We start from the raw sequence: 14395 nt of genomic DNA on the forward strand, positions 1-14395 counted from the left end.
ATTACAATTCTAGCCCCAACACTGCCACTGCATGACCTGTGGGGCAAGTTCATAACCTTGGGGCCCGCTGGAAACTGCACGCATGAGTGCAGGAAGAAAACCAGTTCCTGACATTCTTCCGGGCATGCAGAAACGAAAGATAAATGAGCAATGCCTCCAAAGTGCTTCGGGCAGCTCGGTGACAAGGCTGACATAAATTGGAAGTATCGGGAATTATACCTTACAGAAAACATGCGTTATGAGGAGCGCCTGGCCGGCTCAGCGGGAAGAGCATTTGACTCGTGATCTCGGGGTTGTGAGTTCAAGTCCCACGTTGGGGGTAGGGATTACGTAAATAAAACTTACAAAAAAACACATGCATTATCATACGTTTGTCACAAATGTCTCATTCACAAATCCAATGTAAAATATGAGGTGTTACCAATGATATCCTGCTGGGGAAGAAAGGAATAATATATATTTATTAAGGGTCTCCCACCCTGGCTTCCCAAATCATCCATGGCTCCTAATGGATTGTTTATGACAGCAAGCAGACCGCCCAGGATGAGTGGAAAAGCTAGCAGGACTAAACATACATATTTTCTGCCCACTCGCACCTGTCAAATGAGAAGGATACAGTCAATGTAACAACATCCAAGTCAAACGCAGGTAGGTGACAGGGTCTCTGGGCCACGGAGGAGGCTGGTTAGGTGTAAGCGATCTCACAGAACACCTTAAACTAACAAACACTCTCCCACCAAAACATTCACCAAGGTTAGTAATTTCCTGAGAGTTTACACAGATAATTCTTATAGAAGAAATGGTACCAAATATAAGAATATTTTCCTGGTGATACAAGTGACAGTTCGAGATCTTAGGCAACCTCCGAAGCATCCTTTGAAAAGAATCACCACTGGGGGCACCTGGGTGGCTCAGTCGGTTAAGCGGCCAACTTCAGCTCAGGTCATGATCTCACGGTCAGTGAGTTCGAGCCCCGTGTCGGGCTCTGTGCTGACAGCTCAGAGCCTGGAGCCTGTTTCAGATTCTGTGTCTCCCTCTCTCTGACCCTCCCCCGTTCATGCTCTGTCTCAAAAATAAATAAATGTTAAAAAAAAAAAAATTTAATCACCACTGGGTATTCCTAAATTACTGAAGACACACAAGACTGATGTATGTCTTTACTAACGGTGATGCTGATTTATGAGAAATAGATATTCGCTCTTCCTCCATAGGTCCTGGCTTACAACTCCCCAAACCCTTGAACTGCCTGCTGTCCTCAGTTCCTGAACACCCTTTAGAGCCATAAAGGTGAAATGGTGTCTCATGAATCTTAACAAGCCCCCTTTCACAACTGGGTTTATGTTAATGAGGTGACTTTGGAGAAGCTCTCAAGATGGGGGCTGGTTGCCAGGGGACCCAACCATGTGATCAGAGGGCTGGAACTTTCAGTCCCACCTCCCCAGTTTCTGGGGGGGGGGGGGGGGTGGAGAGCAAAACATGGAATCCATCACCCATGGCCAATGATTTGGTCAGTTATGCCTATGTAATGAAACCTCCACAAAAACCCAAAAGGAGGGGGTTCGGAGAGCTTCTAGGAGAACCAGAACGCTTCTGTGTGCCACCACGCCAGGCCTCAAACTCCATGAGGACAGAAGCTTCTTTGTTTGGGACTTCGCCTTATGTATTTCTTAATCTGGCTATTCATTCATATCCTTTGATATCCTTTGTAATAAATCAGTAATCTAGTCAGGAAACAGGTTCCCTGAGTTTTTGAGCCGTTCTAGCAAAGTAACTTTTTACCCAAGAAAAGGGCCTTGGGAACCTCTAATTTTTAGCCAGCCCGTCAGAAGCACAGGGAACAGTCTGGGCTCGTGATTGGCAGCAGAAGTGGAGGACGATCTTGTAGGACTGAGCCCTTAACCCGTGGAAGCGGGCACCGTCTCCAGGCAGACACTATTAGAATTGGATTGAACTCGTAAGGTGTTCAGCTGGTGTAGAAGCATTGTTTGCTAGAAACCTCCCTACAACAGACATGTTGGAAACTGGAACCAGAAACCTTTTACTGACTCTATCCCTAAGCCTTCAAGTTGCTTTTTGAAAAATTTCGGTTTTCAGGGGCGCCTGGGTGGCTCAATCAGTTAAGCATCCGACTCTTGATTGTGGCCCAGGTCATGATTTGCACCCATAAATACTCTAGTTTGTACCTACAAAAGATAAGGATTTTCAAAAAACAACCCCAAGACCATTACTGCCACTAAGAAAATTGATGATGATGCTTAACTCCCTCTTTCTTTCTTTCTTTCTTTCTTTCTTTCTTTCTTTCTTTTTTTCTTTCTTTCTTTCTTTCTTTCGTCTTTCTCTAGTTGGCTTGTTCAGTGATTCTGAGCTCCCTGAAGGAAGACAGAGTGCCTTGCTCACCCCTGCAGATCCCAGCATTCGGCAGGGTTAACCTGTAGATAGAAAACGCCCCAAAGTGTTTCGGAAAGGGTCCATGCTCATCACTGCTCACCGCTCAAAAATAAAAGCCAAGAGGTACTTCTGCTTCCATGGATCCTGGGGATTGGGAGTGAACAGATACAGACGTACACGTTCCAATGGGGGCTACCATTTCCCTTTATCAAGCACAGTTCCCTTTATCAAGCACAGTTCCCTTTATCAAGCACAGAAGGCGTGGAGCCGAGTTCTCATAAAGGGGAGTAATCGCACACGTGAGAAAAAGAAGACCGTAACTCATCAGTTCTAAGATGCACTATTTTTCACAGCTTAACATGAAATTGGGACGCGTCCCACAATGAATGAGCCTGATGACGCTGCGGGCCAGGAAAAGGGCCACAATGCACCTGTCGTCACAGCACCTGCTCAAACATACAACACACCAGTGGCAAAGTCCACATGATGCACGTCAAGTGGCCTGGAAGAAAACCCCAGAAACAACAGTAAAGCACTCGTAATCCTTAGAAACCAAACCAAGTAGGATAGAAATGAATGGGGAATTGGGGAATTAGGGAAAATTCCCAAATGAGTTAAAATCGGGCTAACTCGACATAACTGCCATGCTATGTTAAGAGCCCAGAACCAAGAGCTTTTAGAGCTTTCATTGATTTTTTTTTTTTAATGCTGCATCACCAAAGGTCTTGGCAGTGCAGATGACTTTGAGGAAAACAGGCACAAATATCTCGGAGTCAAAAAGTAGACACTGAGAAAGTTTTAGGAACACCTTACCCAATCTATTTCATGTGTATTTTCCTTTTTATCTATGCACAAGCGTGATGTATGGAAAAATCAATGTCTCATTAAGTCCAAAAGAGCTCTTTAAATAAGTAGAAAATAAAAACGTTAACTGATAAAGAAACCATTGTGTCACAGTTCAATGAACAGTGGCTTTTTTTTTTTTCTTGCCCAGTGCTACATAAAATAATGGTTTTATGGATTATGGCATCTTAGACTTGATAAAAAGAGGTATATTCCAGATGAAGGGGAAAATCGGTGATTATCAAAAGTGAGCAGTGCCTGGGTGGCTCAGTCGGGTTGGTTGAGCGTCCGACTTCGGCTTAGGTCATGATCTCATGGTTCGCGGGTTCGAGCCCCGCATCGGGCTCGCTGGTGTCAGCACGCGGCCCGCCCCCCTCTCTCCCTGCCCCTCCCCCTCATGCGCTCTCTCTCTCTCTCTCTCTCTCAAAAATAACAAATAAGCATTAAAAAGAAGTGAGCAGCAAGAAAAACAAGTGGGTGGGTTCTCAGCACAAGGGAACAGGGAAGGGCCAGAAGGGGGCACGGGGGGTGAAAAGAGGGTAAGCCTTGTGAAGGTTACAGAGCAAAAGCTCAAAATCTAGGTCGAGGGGAGAGCCCTTGAGGTGGGAAGCGCCAAGACAAGGAGAGTTGAAGGCATCCCACGCAGGACCAGCCAGCTCATCATCCAGGACAGGCCCGTGCATCCCCCCCGCCCCACGCAAGAGTCACCGCCTGATAACAGGGTACCTAGTTTATGGGCATCTCCTAAATGCAGACCTCTAATTTACATCAGCTCCTCCAGCTGTCCCTGTGATTCAGCTGAGACAGGCAGACCCTGCCACTCACGTGTGTCTGCCTCCTAGAGCAGCCCCCTTCCACGAAGAAGGCCCCCGGGGCAGAGCTAAAGAAACCTCCACAACTGCTCCAAAGTCTGAAGGTCTTTAAAAGGACCTTTCCTTTGCCGCCACGCAAATGCTCCAGTTGTTTTTTCCGGAAACACGCCGGGGGGCGCTGCGCGGAACCCCATAACGTATCTAATGACTCCTCGTAAGTGCCCACAGTTTCCCTGAAAAGCAGCTGGGTAATCCCACACGAGAACCGGGAGGATGTGCAATTTCCCACCATTCCCCTCCCTACCACGGCTGTGGGCAATGAAGTCACATGTCCATTTTATTTTCCACAAATACTACAGACCACGGAGCCTCAGTGTGACCCACTTTGCCAAGAACCACCTCTCCAAAGCCCGGGTGCCAGGCCAGCTTCTGCCTGCCCTCTGGTTTCCTACAGACTGGTTTTCCCGCAGGAATCAACAACCCCCATCACCCAGAGCAGCTCACAGAGATGACGTCACAGTGGGAATCCCGTGCCGCAGCAGGTGCACAGGGACCCGCGAGGATTCCTCATGAAATGAGAATACGCCTGGAAAGCGCTCCGCCAACGTGCAATGTCATTTAACAGTGTACTCAACAATGGCCCATGGACGCCGACCGGGTCCAACTTAGCATTTCGCACAGATCGGCTCAGAAATCAAGCGACGGGATCGTTCCACAAGCACGTTCTACCGAGTCGATGCGCGTTATTAACCTGCAGGCGCCTAGAGCGGTCTCAAGCCCGAAGCGGGAGACGGGGGCGCGGGAGTATGCACACCGTGGTCACTACGGTGGGTACACGCATCACCCGAGACAGCCCTGCGACAAGAAGACCCAAGATTTCCACGTCACCGAGGAAATTCCACCACTGACAGACCAAAGGCGACAACCTTCGGGAAAGAAAACCAGCTCTCTTGTTTAGCAAAAGCAAGCGAGAAGACAGGACACAGCTGGAACCAGGGGCTGTGTGCGAAGCCAAGGGAGCCACAGAGATTCACCTGCTTCCACAGCCTGGGCTCAAACCTGCTCAAACCTCACTTCCCCGCTGAGCCTAAGGGACCACTGAGGCACCACAACAACCCCCACCCAGCTCCTAATCCCCTGACGCTGCTATTTCTCCCTTGGCACTTAGCACCTTTCTCCACCCAACACCATTTACTAACCTCTCCTGTTTCTGTCTGGCTCCCCCCCCCTCCCCGAGAATGAAAGTTCCATGAGAACGGGGATTCTGTCTGTTACATTCACCGCCGTATTCCCAAGTACCCAAACAGTGTCTGTCACGTAGTAGGTGCTGGAGAAATACTCACTGAAAGAAGGAACGGAAGGGAGTAGAACCTGTTTTCATTTCTGCTCCTGCGGGAGGGGCAGCTGACGACTATGGTCTTCAGGACCGGCAGATGAGCAACAGATGAGAACACGTAAAATGTAATCACATAGCGCAAAAAGGTGAAAATGAAGAAAAGAGCCACACAGACCTGATACTACCATCGAAGCATTATGTGTGCGCTCCAAAATGCCTTCCGGGAATGTTCTGACGGGGCGCAGCAGGGCGAGGGCGCTGTCACAAGGCACGGAAGGGGCACGGACAGACCAGCTACCCAGAGGGAGCCACATCCCACACCGCGGGCAGGCGGAAACCCTCCAGGCCTCGAGCTGTAGGCAAACCCCACCGCCTCCGGAGGCCCAGGGATTCCTCCCATCAGACAATGCTGGGTCGGCCATCCGCCAGCTCTGCGACGTTGGGCAAGTTGCTCACCCTCTCTGTGCTTCAGTCTTCATCGGAAAAATGAGAGGACTAAAAGGGCTGCTACGAGGAGCCACCGACTTGACATCGATAAAGCATCAGGCCTGGGCCTGGCACACAGTGGGTGTGCACCCCGGGGTCCACCCTGACCGCACAAAGAGGCCATCCTGTTCGGCAGGGGTCTAACCATAAAGGTCGCACGGGAAAAAAAAAAAATCTAAGTTTACACAGACACTGCAGCGGTCCTTAATCAGGGGCGATCCTGTCCCCCAGGCGGTACCTGGCAGGGCCCGAAGACATTGCCGGTTGTCACACACGAGGCGGAGGCCAGGGAAGCCACTAAACGTCCGACAACGCACAGGGCAGCCCCACACAACAAAGATGAACTGGCTCCAAACGTCCGCCCGGCCAAGACTAAGCAACTTCTGATCCGGAGTGACCGCTGCCCCAAGGGCACCGTTGACCCTGACAATACACGTGTCCTGATGTGGGCTCTGGAAATACAGTAACCCTGTCCCGGCCATGCTGACCATACCTCCTCCCAGAGTCACCGGGCAGGAAAGTGCCCACCCTGGCAGGACCGGGCGGCCCACCCTCAGGGCCTGAGGGACTCTGGGGAGGGCAGAGGCAGGTGGCACGTCCCCAGGCGGCCACCCCTGAGCCGCTCACTGCTTCCCGACAGCCAGCTCCCGTAAGGCGTGGCACCCAGGGCCCGTAATCCCCAAAGCCCAGGAAATCTGCTTCCATGTAAGCCCAGGAGTGAACGGCACTGTGTGGGGCCTTTTTGGTTTTTCCAAATCCAGCCTTCTGGATGAATCACTGCCTTCTCCATTCCAACACGCGAAGAAACCCAACCCGTATAAGATGACACGTTCCCCGGGCCCATTATACTGGACATGACAGAATGCAGAAACACCGAGGCAGAGTGAGGGCAGGGGACCAACGGGGAGGAGGAGGGGCTCCACCAGGGAAGGCCCGGTTGGCTCGAGTCTGGTTTTTCATCTCCTAGAAACGGGCACACGGTCAAAAAGGAGAAAGGCAGGGGAGGCTCTCCTGACCGGACAGGTAAACCAGACGGGCATTCACCTGGCGTTGATCCTGAAGGTCAGGCACGTGGCCAAAGGCTAGAGAAGCCCCACACCGGCTAAGAGACAGGGTCAAGTTCCACTCTGAGGACCTGAGTGTCCACCGGAGTGCTCCCTCCAACCCATTCGATCTAATTCTGAAAGGAGGAGAGGCCCTCGCCGGACCCAGCCTCTCCTGAAACCCCACTCAGGAGGGTTTGCTTGTGGAAGAACCAGAAGTCCTCCCGAAAACGCTTCACCAACAAGGCAGTCTGGAGACAAGGATCTGAGACAGGAGGAGTGAACACGGATCCCCAGCAGCAACTGAGAATCGAACACTCCCGCCTCAAGGGGAAAGGTGACCTTTCGGGTCAGGGGGGGTGACACCAGGCCAACACTTCCTTGGCTCTGAGTGGCACGCCGACGGGGGTGGCACCCCACCTGTGTAAGTCCCACTGCGACGTGGACACAGAAGCGGGGTCCAAAAGGCCCCTGCAGTGGCAGGTTTTCAGTTCTCTGGTTGCTGAACACGGAGAAGGGATCCCAAGGGAGGACCAGGGCGGCCAGCGTCTCGGGGGCATTCGGGGTCTTGAGGGTGGCATTTATTTCACAAGCAGAACGGAAGCCTCCCCCCTATTTTAACCTGTGTGGCATCGCTGTGCAGGTGCATTTCCACTTGGGCATCCACCCAGCTCGTGCATCGCAGCATCGCCCAGGCAGACCTTCCAGAACAGGATTCACAAGGGGCACAGCGGAAGAACTAAACGAGGGGAGCGGATCTGGCCGGGTTTGGCAATTTTCTCATCCCATGAATTCGGCTGGGCCGGCTAGGAGACTTCATAGGTTTGGTCTGGTTTCGTTATTTCCGCAGGAATACCCCACCTCCTTCCCCGGGATCTCAGCCAGCATCTCAAAGTCAGCTCCTGCCTTTGCCTGCGTCTCTGCCCCAGGCAGCCTCACCGGCACCACCACCCCCCCCCTCCTCTCCCTCTTCCCCCTTCTCCTCCCTCTCCTCCCCCTCCTCCTCCCCCCTCCTCCTTCCACTAAGCCAACTGTCTCTGGATTTGCTAGAAGGCAGACAGCACAGCATTGCCTGCTTTGAGGTCGACATCTTCCCAAACGTGACTTCCAGCTCCGGCAGAAACAAGATACTATGTGTCCACATAGCTACCGATCCGAATATAAAATGTATCAATATCCCTGGCTAGTCATTTCCCCCCCAACCACCTCTCCATTTACCTCTCCCCCTGGTTCCAAACAGGAAACCCACCATTCACCAGGAGGTGGGGTAGAGGGATTTACAGAGGGCCTGAAGCCCACGCACAGCCTTTACCAGCCAGGTCTCCCCACCCCTACCTCGAGGTCTGACAGCCTGAGCCAGCCGACCCCTGGGGACAGCAGCTTCTTGCTCGTTTCTGCTAGAGGGTTAAGGGAAGCGCCCGTTACTTCTGCACAGCTTATCAGCCACAACCTGCTTCCCTCATGTTCGAGCACCCAGAGCCAGCCACGACATAGCTCCGCAACAGGGACCCTGGACTTGCCTTGGAGAAAAGTTGGTATCACGGTGCCATGTGTCGGATTCTCTGGCTGCAGCCTTCTCCCCCCACCACTGCCCTGCCTACCCTCGGCTTCACACTCCCATCTCAAACAGAATTTCCTTCGACTCTACCCTGCTCATAGGGGTGGCTAGGTGTCTTCTGGGCACCCTCCTTGGCCTCCGCCCACAGACAGGCTCACAGACCCCCATCGTAACACATGGCAGCCTCACGTTCAACCTCACACCACTCACACTGGAGGAAATACCAGCCACCTCCCCTCCTGCCGGGGGATGCAAGGCCGAGGAGGGCCGCCCGGATCCCAGGTGGGGACCCCCGCTCTGACACCACAGCTGGGCACGAGAGAGCTGGCGCATCCTGACCCCTTCCCAGGAAGGCGGTCCTTAATGTCACTCTTTGATACAAGCCCAAATGAACCAAACCAATCAATCTTGGAGGAACAGGTGAAGGATGAAAGCACAAAACAAAAGCATCAACGGTTTCCCAGACGACAAGAAGACACTTGAGATTCCTGGTTCACTGTATTTTCAAGGAGTCATTTGGGGGGCGCCTGGGTGGCTCAGTCGGTTAAGCGGCCGACTTCGGCTCAGGTCACGATCTCACGGTCCGTGAGTTCGAGCCCCGCATCGGGCTCTGTGCTGACCGCTCGGAGCCTGGAGCCTGTTTCAGATTCTGTGTCTCCCTCTCTCTGCCCCTCCCCCGTTCGTGCTCTGTCTCTCTCTCAAAAATAAATAAACGTTAAAAAAAAAAAATTTGTTTTTCAAGGAGTCATTTGGGGTTTTTACTTTTTCTTTATTCCCCCTACCGCCCCAAAACCATTCATCCGGTGTCTACTCTTTCTCAACACCTTACTAATGGCATCTAGCGCTCTGCCACGAGGTGAAAATGGTTATCCCCGCTGCAAAGATGAGAAACGGACGGTCGGAGAGGTTCAGTTAAATTAGTAGAGGTCACTAAGCAGAAGCGGGTAGAGAGCTAGGGTCGCTCAGTGCCAATAAATGGACTCATTGCCATGCCTCTTCTTGTGAACGTCCACTACCCAGCTCAAAACGCATTACTGTCTCCCTGTGATCAACCAAATTAAGAACCAGCCAGTCAGCCCGGCACACGAGGCCCTCTAGAGCCTAGTCCCAAAGTCCAGTTTCACACCTTACTGTTGCCCTACGTGCAACAGTGTACCACACTCCCCCACCACTCCCTCCATCCCCCACATGCCTCCGACAGGACCACCCCCGAAGCCCCTCAAGGAAGGGTGGTGGAAAGCGAACGGGCTGCCCGGGCCCGGGGTCATGTCCTTCAGCTAACACCTCTTCCCTCCCGAGGACGTGAGCAGCGCAGACCAGGGGTCTCAGGTTGACGGACTCTTTTTTTTTTTTTTTAATGTTTATTCATTTTTGAGAGACAGAGTATGAGCAGGGGAGGGGCAGAGAGAGGGGGAGACACAGAATCCGAAGCAGGCTCCAGGCTCTGAGCCGTCAGCACAGGGCCCGACGCGGGGCTCGAACTCGCAAACCGAGAGATCACGACCGGAGCCGAAGTCGGACGCTTAACCTACTGAGCTCCCCAGGTGCCCCTCGGGTTGACACAGCCGTCAACTTTACATCCCGGGAAACCCTTCCCTTTCTGTCCTCCACGGCCACCCTTAACCCTTAGGCAAGTGCGCTTCAACAGATATCCCTTCTTCTCTCCTTACAGCCTCACCCACGGCCAACCTGCCAAGACCTGGGGGAGACTTAACGTGATTAAAATTGTACAGCATTTAAGATGCTCAAAGGAGAGACATCCTTGAAGTGCAAATTATTAATTCAGGGGGACAGAGCCAACTATGGGAGGGGTGATCTACATAAATGTAAAGGAAATACTTTTAAACAATATTACACGTAAACCGAATGACCTCACACCTGACGCCTCAGCACTGAGTCCCGAACGGTGTGGCAATGCCCACGATGCTTCTGAGCACCTGCTCCTCCCGTTCGCCTTATTAGATCTGCAATCCGAGGCGCGGCGGCTTTCTGGGTTTCGCCAAACGGGAGAGTAACGGTCCTGGGATGAGTTATTTAACAGGCAGGGCACACAGTGACAAGCCCGGGCGGGGGTGCTGAAGCAGCAGAAATACCAGGCGGGCTCCCATCAGACAATCCCCCGAAGTCTAATACTGAAGCCTGGTACCCCGTGAAAAACATCAGGGCCGAGAGACACAGGCTAAGCATTGACTTGCATACTATGAAACAAGAGAAGAAACATTAATTCCACTTGCACCTAAAAAACTATAGCTAGTATTTAAATTCTGCCTTTCGTCCCACATTATCTTTTTTATGTCCATACTTTACAAGCTAAAAAAAAAAAAAAAAACTACATATTTCCTTTCATCATAAGGATGAACTAAATCTGAAGAGAGGCTGTTTAGTCTTTAAATCCCTGGAAACAGTTCAGGAGTACACAGTTTTATACTCTAGATTAGGAAATTCAAGACGGCGGGGTTTTCTATTCAGGTCCTCCAGAATGGTCTCAGGGCTTCGACTTTCATACCAGGGTCCACAACACTAAGTTAATGAGTCTTTTACTGCGATTTCAAAAGCTATTGCATTTACACACCTCTTCCTCAACTGACAAATCACTAAACCATTCTAAGGGCCGGGATTAAATTTTATGGTTCGTTGACAGAAAGAATAGAATCCCAAATCACCAATCCATGTATAATTGTTCATTTCCCACACATTTTTTCCTACCTGATCTCTTATCTCCCACTAGGTCACAAAGTGTTCTGAGATTTTTTTTTTTTTTTAATCAAGGACACCACTTCAGAGGCCAACACAGGAGACCCCCTCAAAACCCTGCAGCTGAAGCCCACAGGGGAGAAGTCAGCTTCTCTGGATGCTAAGGCCACACCGTTGCTGTTTCTAATCACACGTGTCTCATGAAAGCGACAAACCAAGGAAAAGAGCTCTACCAGTGTGGTTTATTTGTTTTTCTTTTGCATGAAAGGCAGAAGGCTCTGCCAGGTCCCACCAGCACACCAAGCCATGCAGCCCTGCCAAGGCCCGGTTTACTGCACAGCAAAAGTTTTGAAAATAATTCCAGGTTAACGCGAGCACAGTTTTCAAAGGGCCACACTGCTCCTGCTGCTCGCCGGGCTCTTTACCATCCAAGAACAAACAAAAGCCTTCAGGTACATATACAGCACTTCCCTGCATTACAAAAAGAACGGGGCTAAGGGCACACTGTTAGCTCAGAACTCAGCTAGGCCATTTCAGCACACGGAACGACTTCATTTCTGCTCCCTCCAGACAAAGCAACTCCACACGATTCCCCAAGATTAAAACAAGATACCTATCTTATCTAATACCTTCAGGTGAGAATGAATGAATGAATTGAAACAAACAAACAAACGAGGGAAACCTCTGAAGCGGCCAAACCCCATCACGGACTTCCCAGGTCTGACTGTATGGCTAAAAAAAGTCCGTTCATAGACACTCAGTCCCGTTTGGCTTGTTCCCGAATACCATTCCCTGCTTCCTGCCCAACCCGCGGTCCACCTCCATGAACTCAGAATTTCCTGGGTTTGCGGTGACACTAAACATCACAGCGATGAGGGTTCCAGGATTGTGGAAAAGATAACGCTGCTTTCAAAGCCTATTAGCCACCGAACACCACAGGCCAGCCGGCAGCAGGTCCACGGCCAAAGCCCTCCTCTCCCAGCACGGCCGCAGGACCGCACCGTCGGGGCTCCTCCGGCCGCTCGATTTCCTCCCGGATACGCCCGGCTGTCCAGACTGGCTTACACGGTCCCCACGGCCTAACCGCCCGACCCTTGGGAGCCTGCTCAGGGCGCCCACAGAAAAGGGACCATCCCCGCGTAACGGCGAGCGGGGCTGGGGAAGACAAGCGCAGGCGGCCACGTCCGGGCCGCGCCGGGGCCGAGAGGGAAAGGTCGGGGGAGGGTGGGGGCGGAGATGTCCGTGGCCGGCCTCACTCGGGGCGCAGAGGCGCGCTGGCCCTCCGCTGACAACCGCCCAGGGAGTCTCTTTTACCCGGCACGGGGCCGGCTGCGCCCCCCCGCCCCCAGAGTTAAACGGCAGATAAAGGGGCAGAGACCCCCGACATGCACCCCCCCCACACACACTCCCCGCCGCGGGGTGACAAGGGGGAAACGGGTGAGGATTTGCAGCGGCTCGTATCAAACGCAAGGGAAGAAACTTGGACTCCCCTCTCCCGTACATGACACTTTGGAAAGGCAGCCGCCTCTCCCTCCTCTCCTCCCCACCCCCTTTTGTGTGTCCCACACCCCCACCGCTTAAACTTCCCACCGCAGGGGATGGGGCTCCCGGCGGCCGGACAGGACTCAACTTCAATTACGTGTGGCAGAGGGAGGGGGCCGGGCGGAGGGGGGGGGCGACGAGAAAGGCGTCCGGGGCCCCCAGTCCTGCGGGGCCGCGCCGGGTCGCCCTCGCCCGAGTCGGACCAGCGCAGAGGGGCTGGGTGCGCCCCCTGCCCTGGGGACTCGGCCGGGAGGCCCGGGGCGGGGAGCGGGGACCCGCGAGGAGATCGGGACGGAGGAGAGCGGGAAGGGAGGGAGCCCCCCTCGTTGCCCCGCGGCCACGTCCGAACAGGGGGGTCCGCGGCCGGGCGGGGGGCGCGTCGGCGCGGGAGGGGCCGGCGGGGGAAGGGGAGTCGGGGGCTTGGGCGGGGGGGAGCCGGGCCCGGGCAGGGCGCCCCACTCACCTTCCTGCCGGCGCCGCCGCCCGCGCCCGCGGCCAGCGCGGAGCCGCCCCCCGAGTACATGTAGTAGGCGATGCCCAGCACCCACAGGAAGGCGAAGCAGAGCAGCATCCGCGAGCGCCGCCGCATTCTCCCCTCTCGGCCGCCGGCCGCGGCCGCCGCTGCTCGCGAGTGCTGCCTGGGGCCGGCGCGGGCGGGGAGCGGGCCGGGGGAGGAGCGGAGGAAGGGGAAGGGCGCGGCGGCGGCTCCTCCTCCGGCGCGGGCTGCTGCTCGGCGGCGGCGAAGGCGGCGCGCGCTCGGCGCCCGAGCTCCGCCCCGGGCCGGGAGCGCGGCGCGGCGCCCGAGCAGGAAGCGGCGGCCTCGGAGGCGGCGAGCGGGTCAGGGAGCAAAGGGCGACCAATCGGCGGCGGCTGCGGGGGCCGGGGCGCGGGCCGGAGGAGGGGATTACCGCGTCTCCATGGCTGCAGCACGCGGGGCTCCGCCGGGAGGGCCTCCGCGGGGCCGGCCTCGGCGCCGCCCCCGCTCGGGCCGCCGCCCCGCCTCCTCTGCGTCCTCCCCGCCGCTGCCCTCTCCGCCCCCCGTGAGTGACAGGTGGCTGCCCGGGACCGGGCGGAGCGCGCGCACACGTGCGCACACACACGTGCACACGCACCGGGGACGCCGTCGGTCACGGCTGCCTGGCGCCGCCCCGCCGAGGCTGTCATCTCCTCGGTCCTGGGTCTTTGGGACCGCCTCAGACCCTTAACAGGCTCGCTCTTACCACTGGCCGGCCCACCTGAGGTTTTTTTTGCTGCAAACCCGCCTCCTGGCCCCGACTTAGCGGCTGCTCGCTGCAGTTTTCTTACTAATTTTACAGCAAAACATCCCCGATCCCCAGGTGTCAATTTTATGTATCCATTTAGTCAGAGGTGGGCGGGGGGGGGGGGGGGGGGAGGGTCTAGAGGTCGAATAAGAGAGGTCAAGGGAACATTTTTCCGAGGGTGCACAGCACTTGAATAACAGGATTATTTTGTTTTATATTGTTTTTAATAACCATGAAAGAGGAAGAAGGGAAGCAATATATATTTTTTAAATCTTTTCCTTTCCGTTTGCTGCTTTCTTAAAAGAAGAAAGGAGAGTTGCGACATAAGCACCTTAGGAAAACACTTCTGTCTTGTAACAGAGTCGCTGTCACCTTGAGGATGCCCTTGCAACACGCGAACTTTCCCGTGCTCCTAGGAAAGAAAGAAATGT

At 54.2% G+C, this 14395-nt stretch overlaps 1 protein-coding gene across 3 annotated transcripts in view; it reads right to left on the reverse strand.

Annotated features, from left to right (window-relative positions):
- The window catches only part of GALNT2 (polypeptide N-acetylgalactosaminyltransferase 2), a 193161-nt gene extending 179455 nt beyond the window's left edge, over positions 1–13706 (reverse strand). For 2 of the 3 annotated variants that reach the window (XM_043596342.1, XM_043596341.1), the window contains exon 1: positions 13166–13492. In XM_043596342.1, the coding sequence (XP_043452277.1) occupies positions 13166–13291 (126 nt within the window). In that variant the 5' untranslated portion in view covers positions 13292–13492. Of the gene's footprint in view, positions 1–13165 lie in introns of all 3 variants that reach the window. The other variant, XR_006299761.1, reaches the window with a different exon arrangement.
- Between the last annotated feature and the right edge of the window lie 689 nt (positions 13707–14395).

This window comes from Prionailurus bengalensis, chromosome D2, assembly GCF_016509475.1.
Source record: "Prionailurus bengalensis isolate Pbe53 chromosome D2, Fcat_Pben_1.1_paternal_pri, whole genome shotgun sequence".
In the NCBI taxonomy this organism is placed as follows: domain Eukaryota; kingdom Metazoa; phylum Chordata; class Mammalia; order Carnivora; family Felidae; genus Prionailurus; species Prionailurus bengalensis.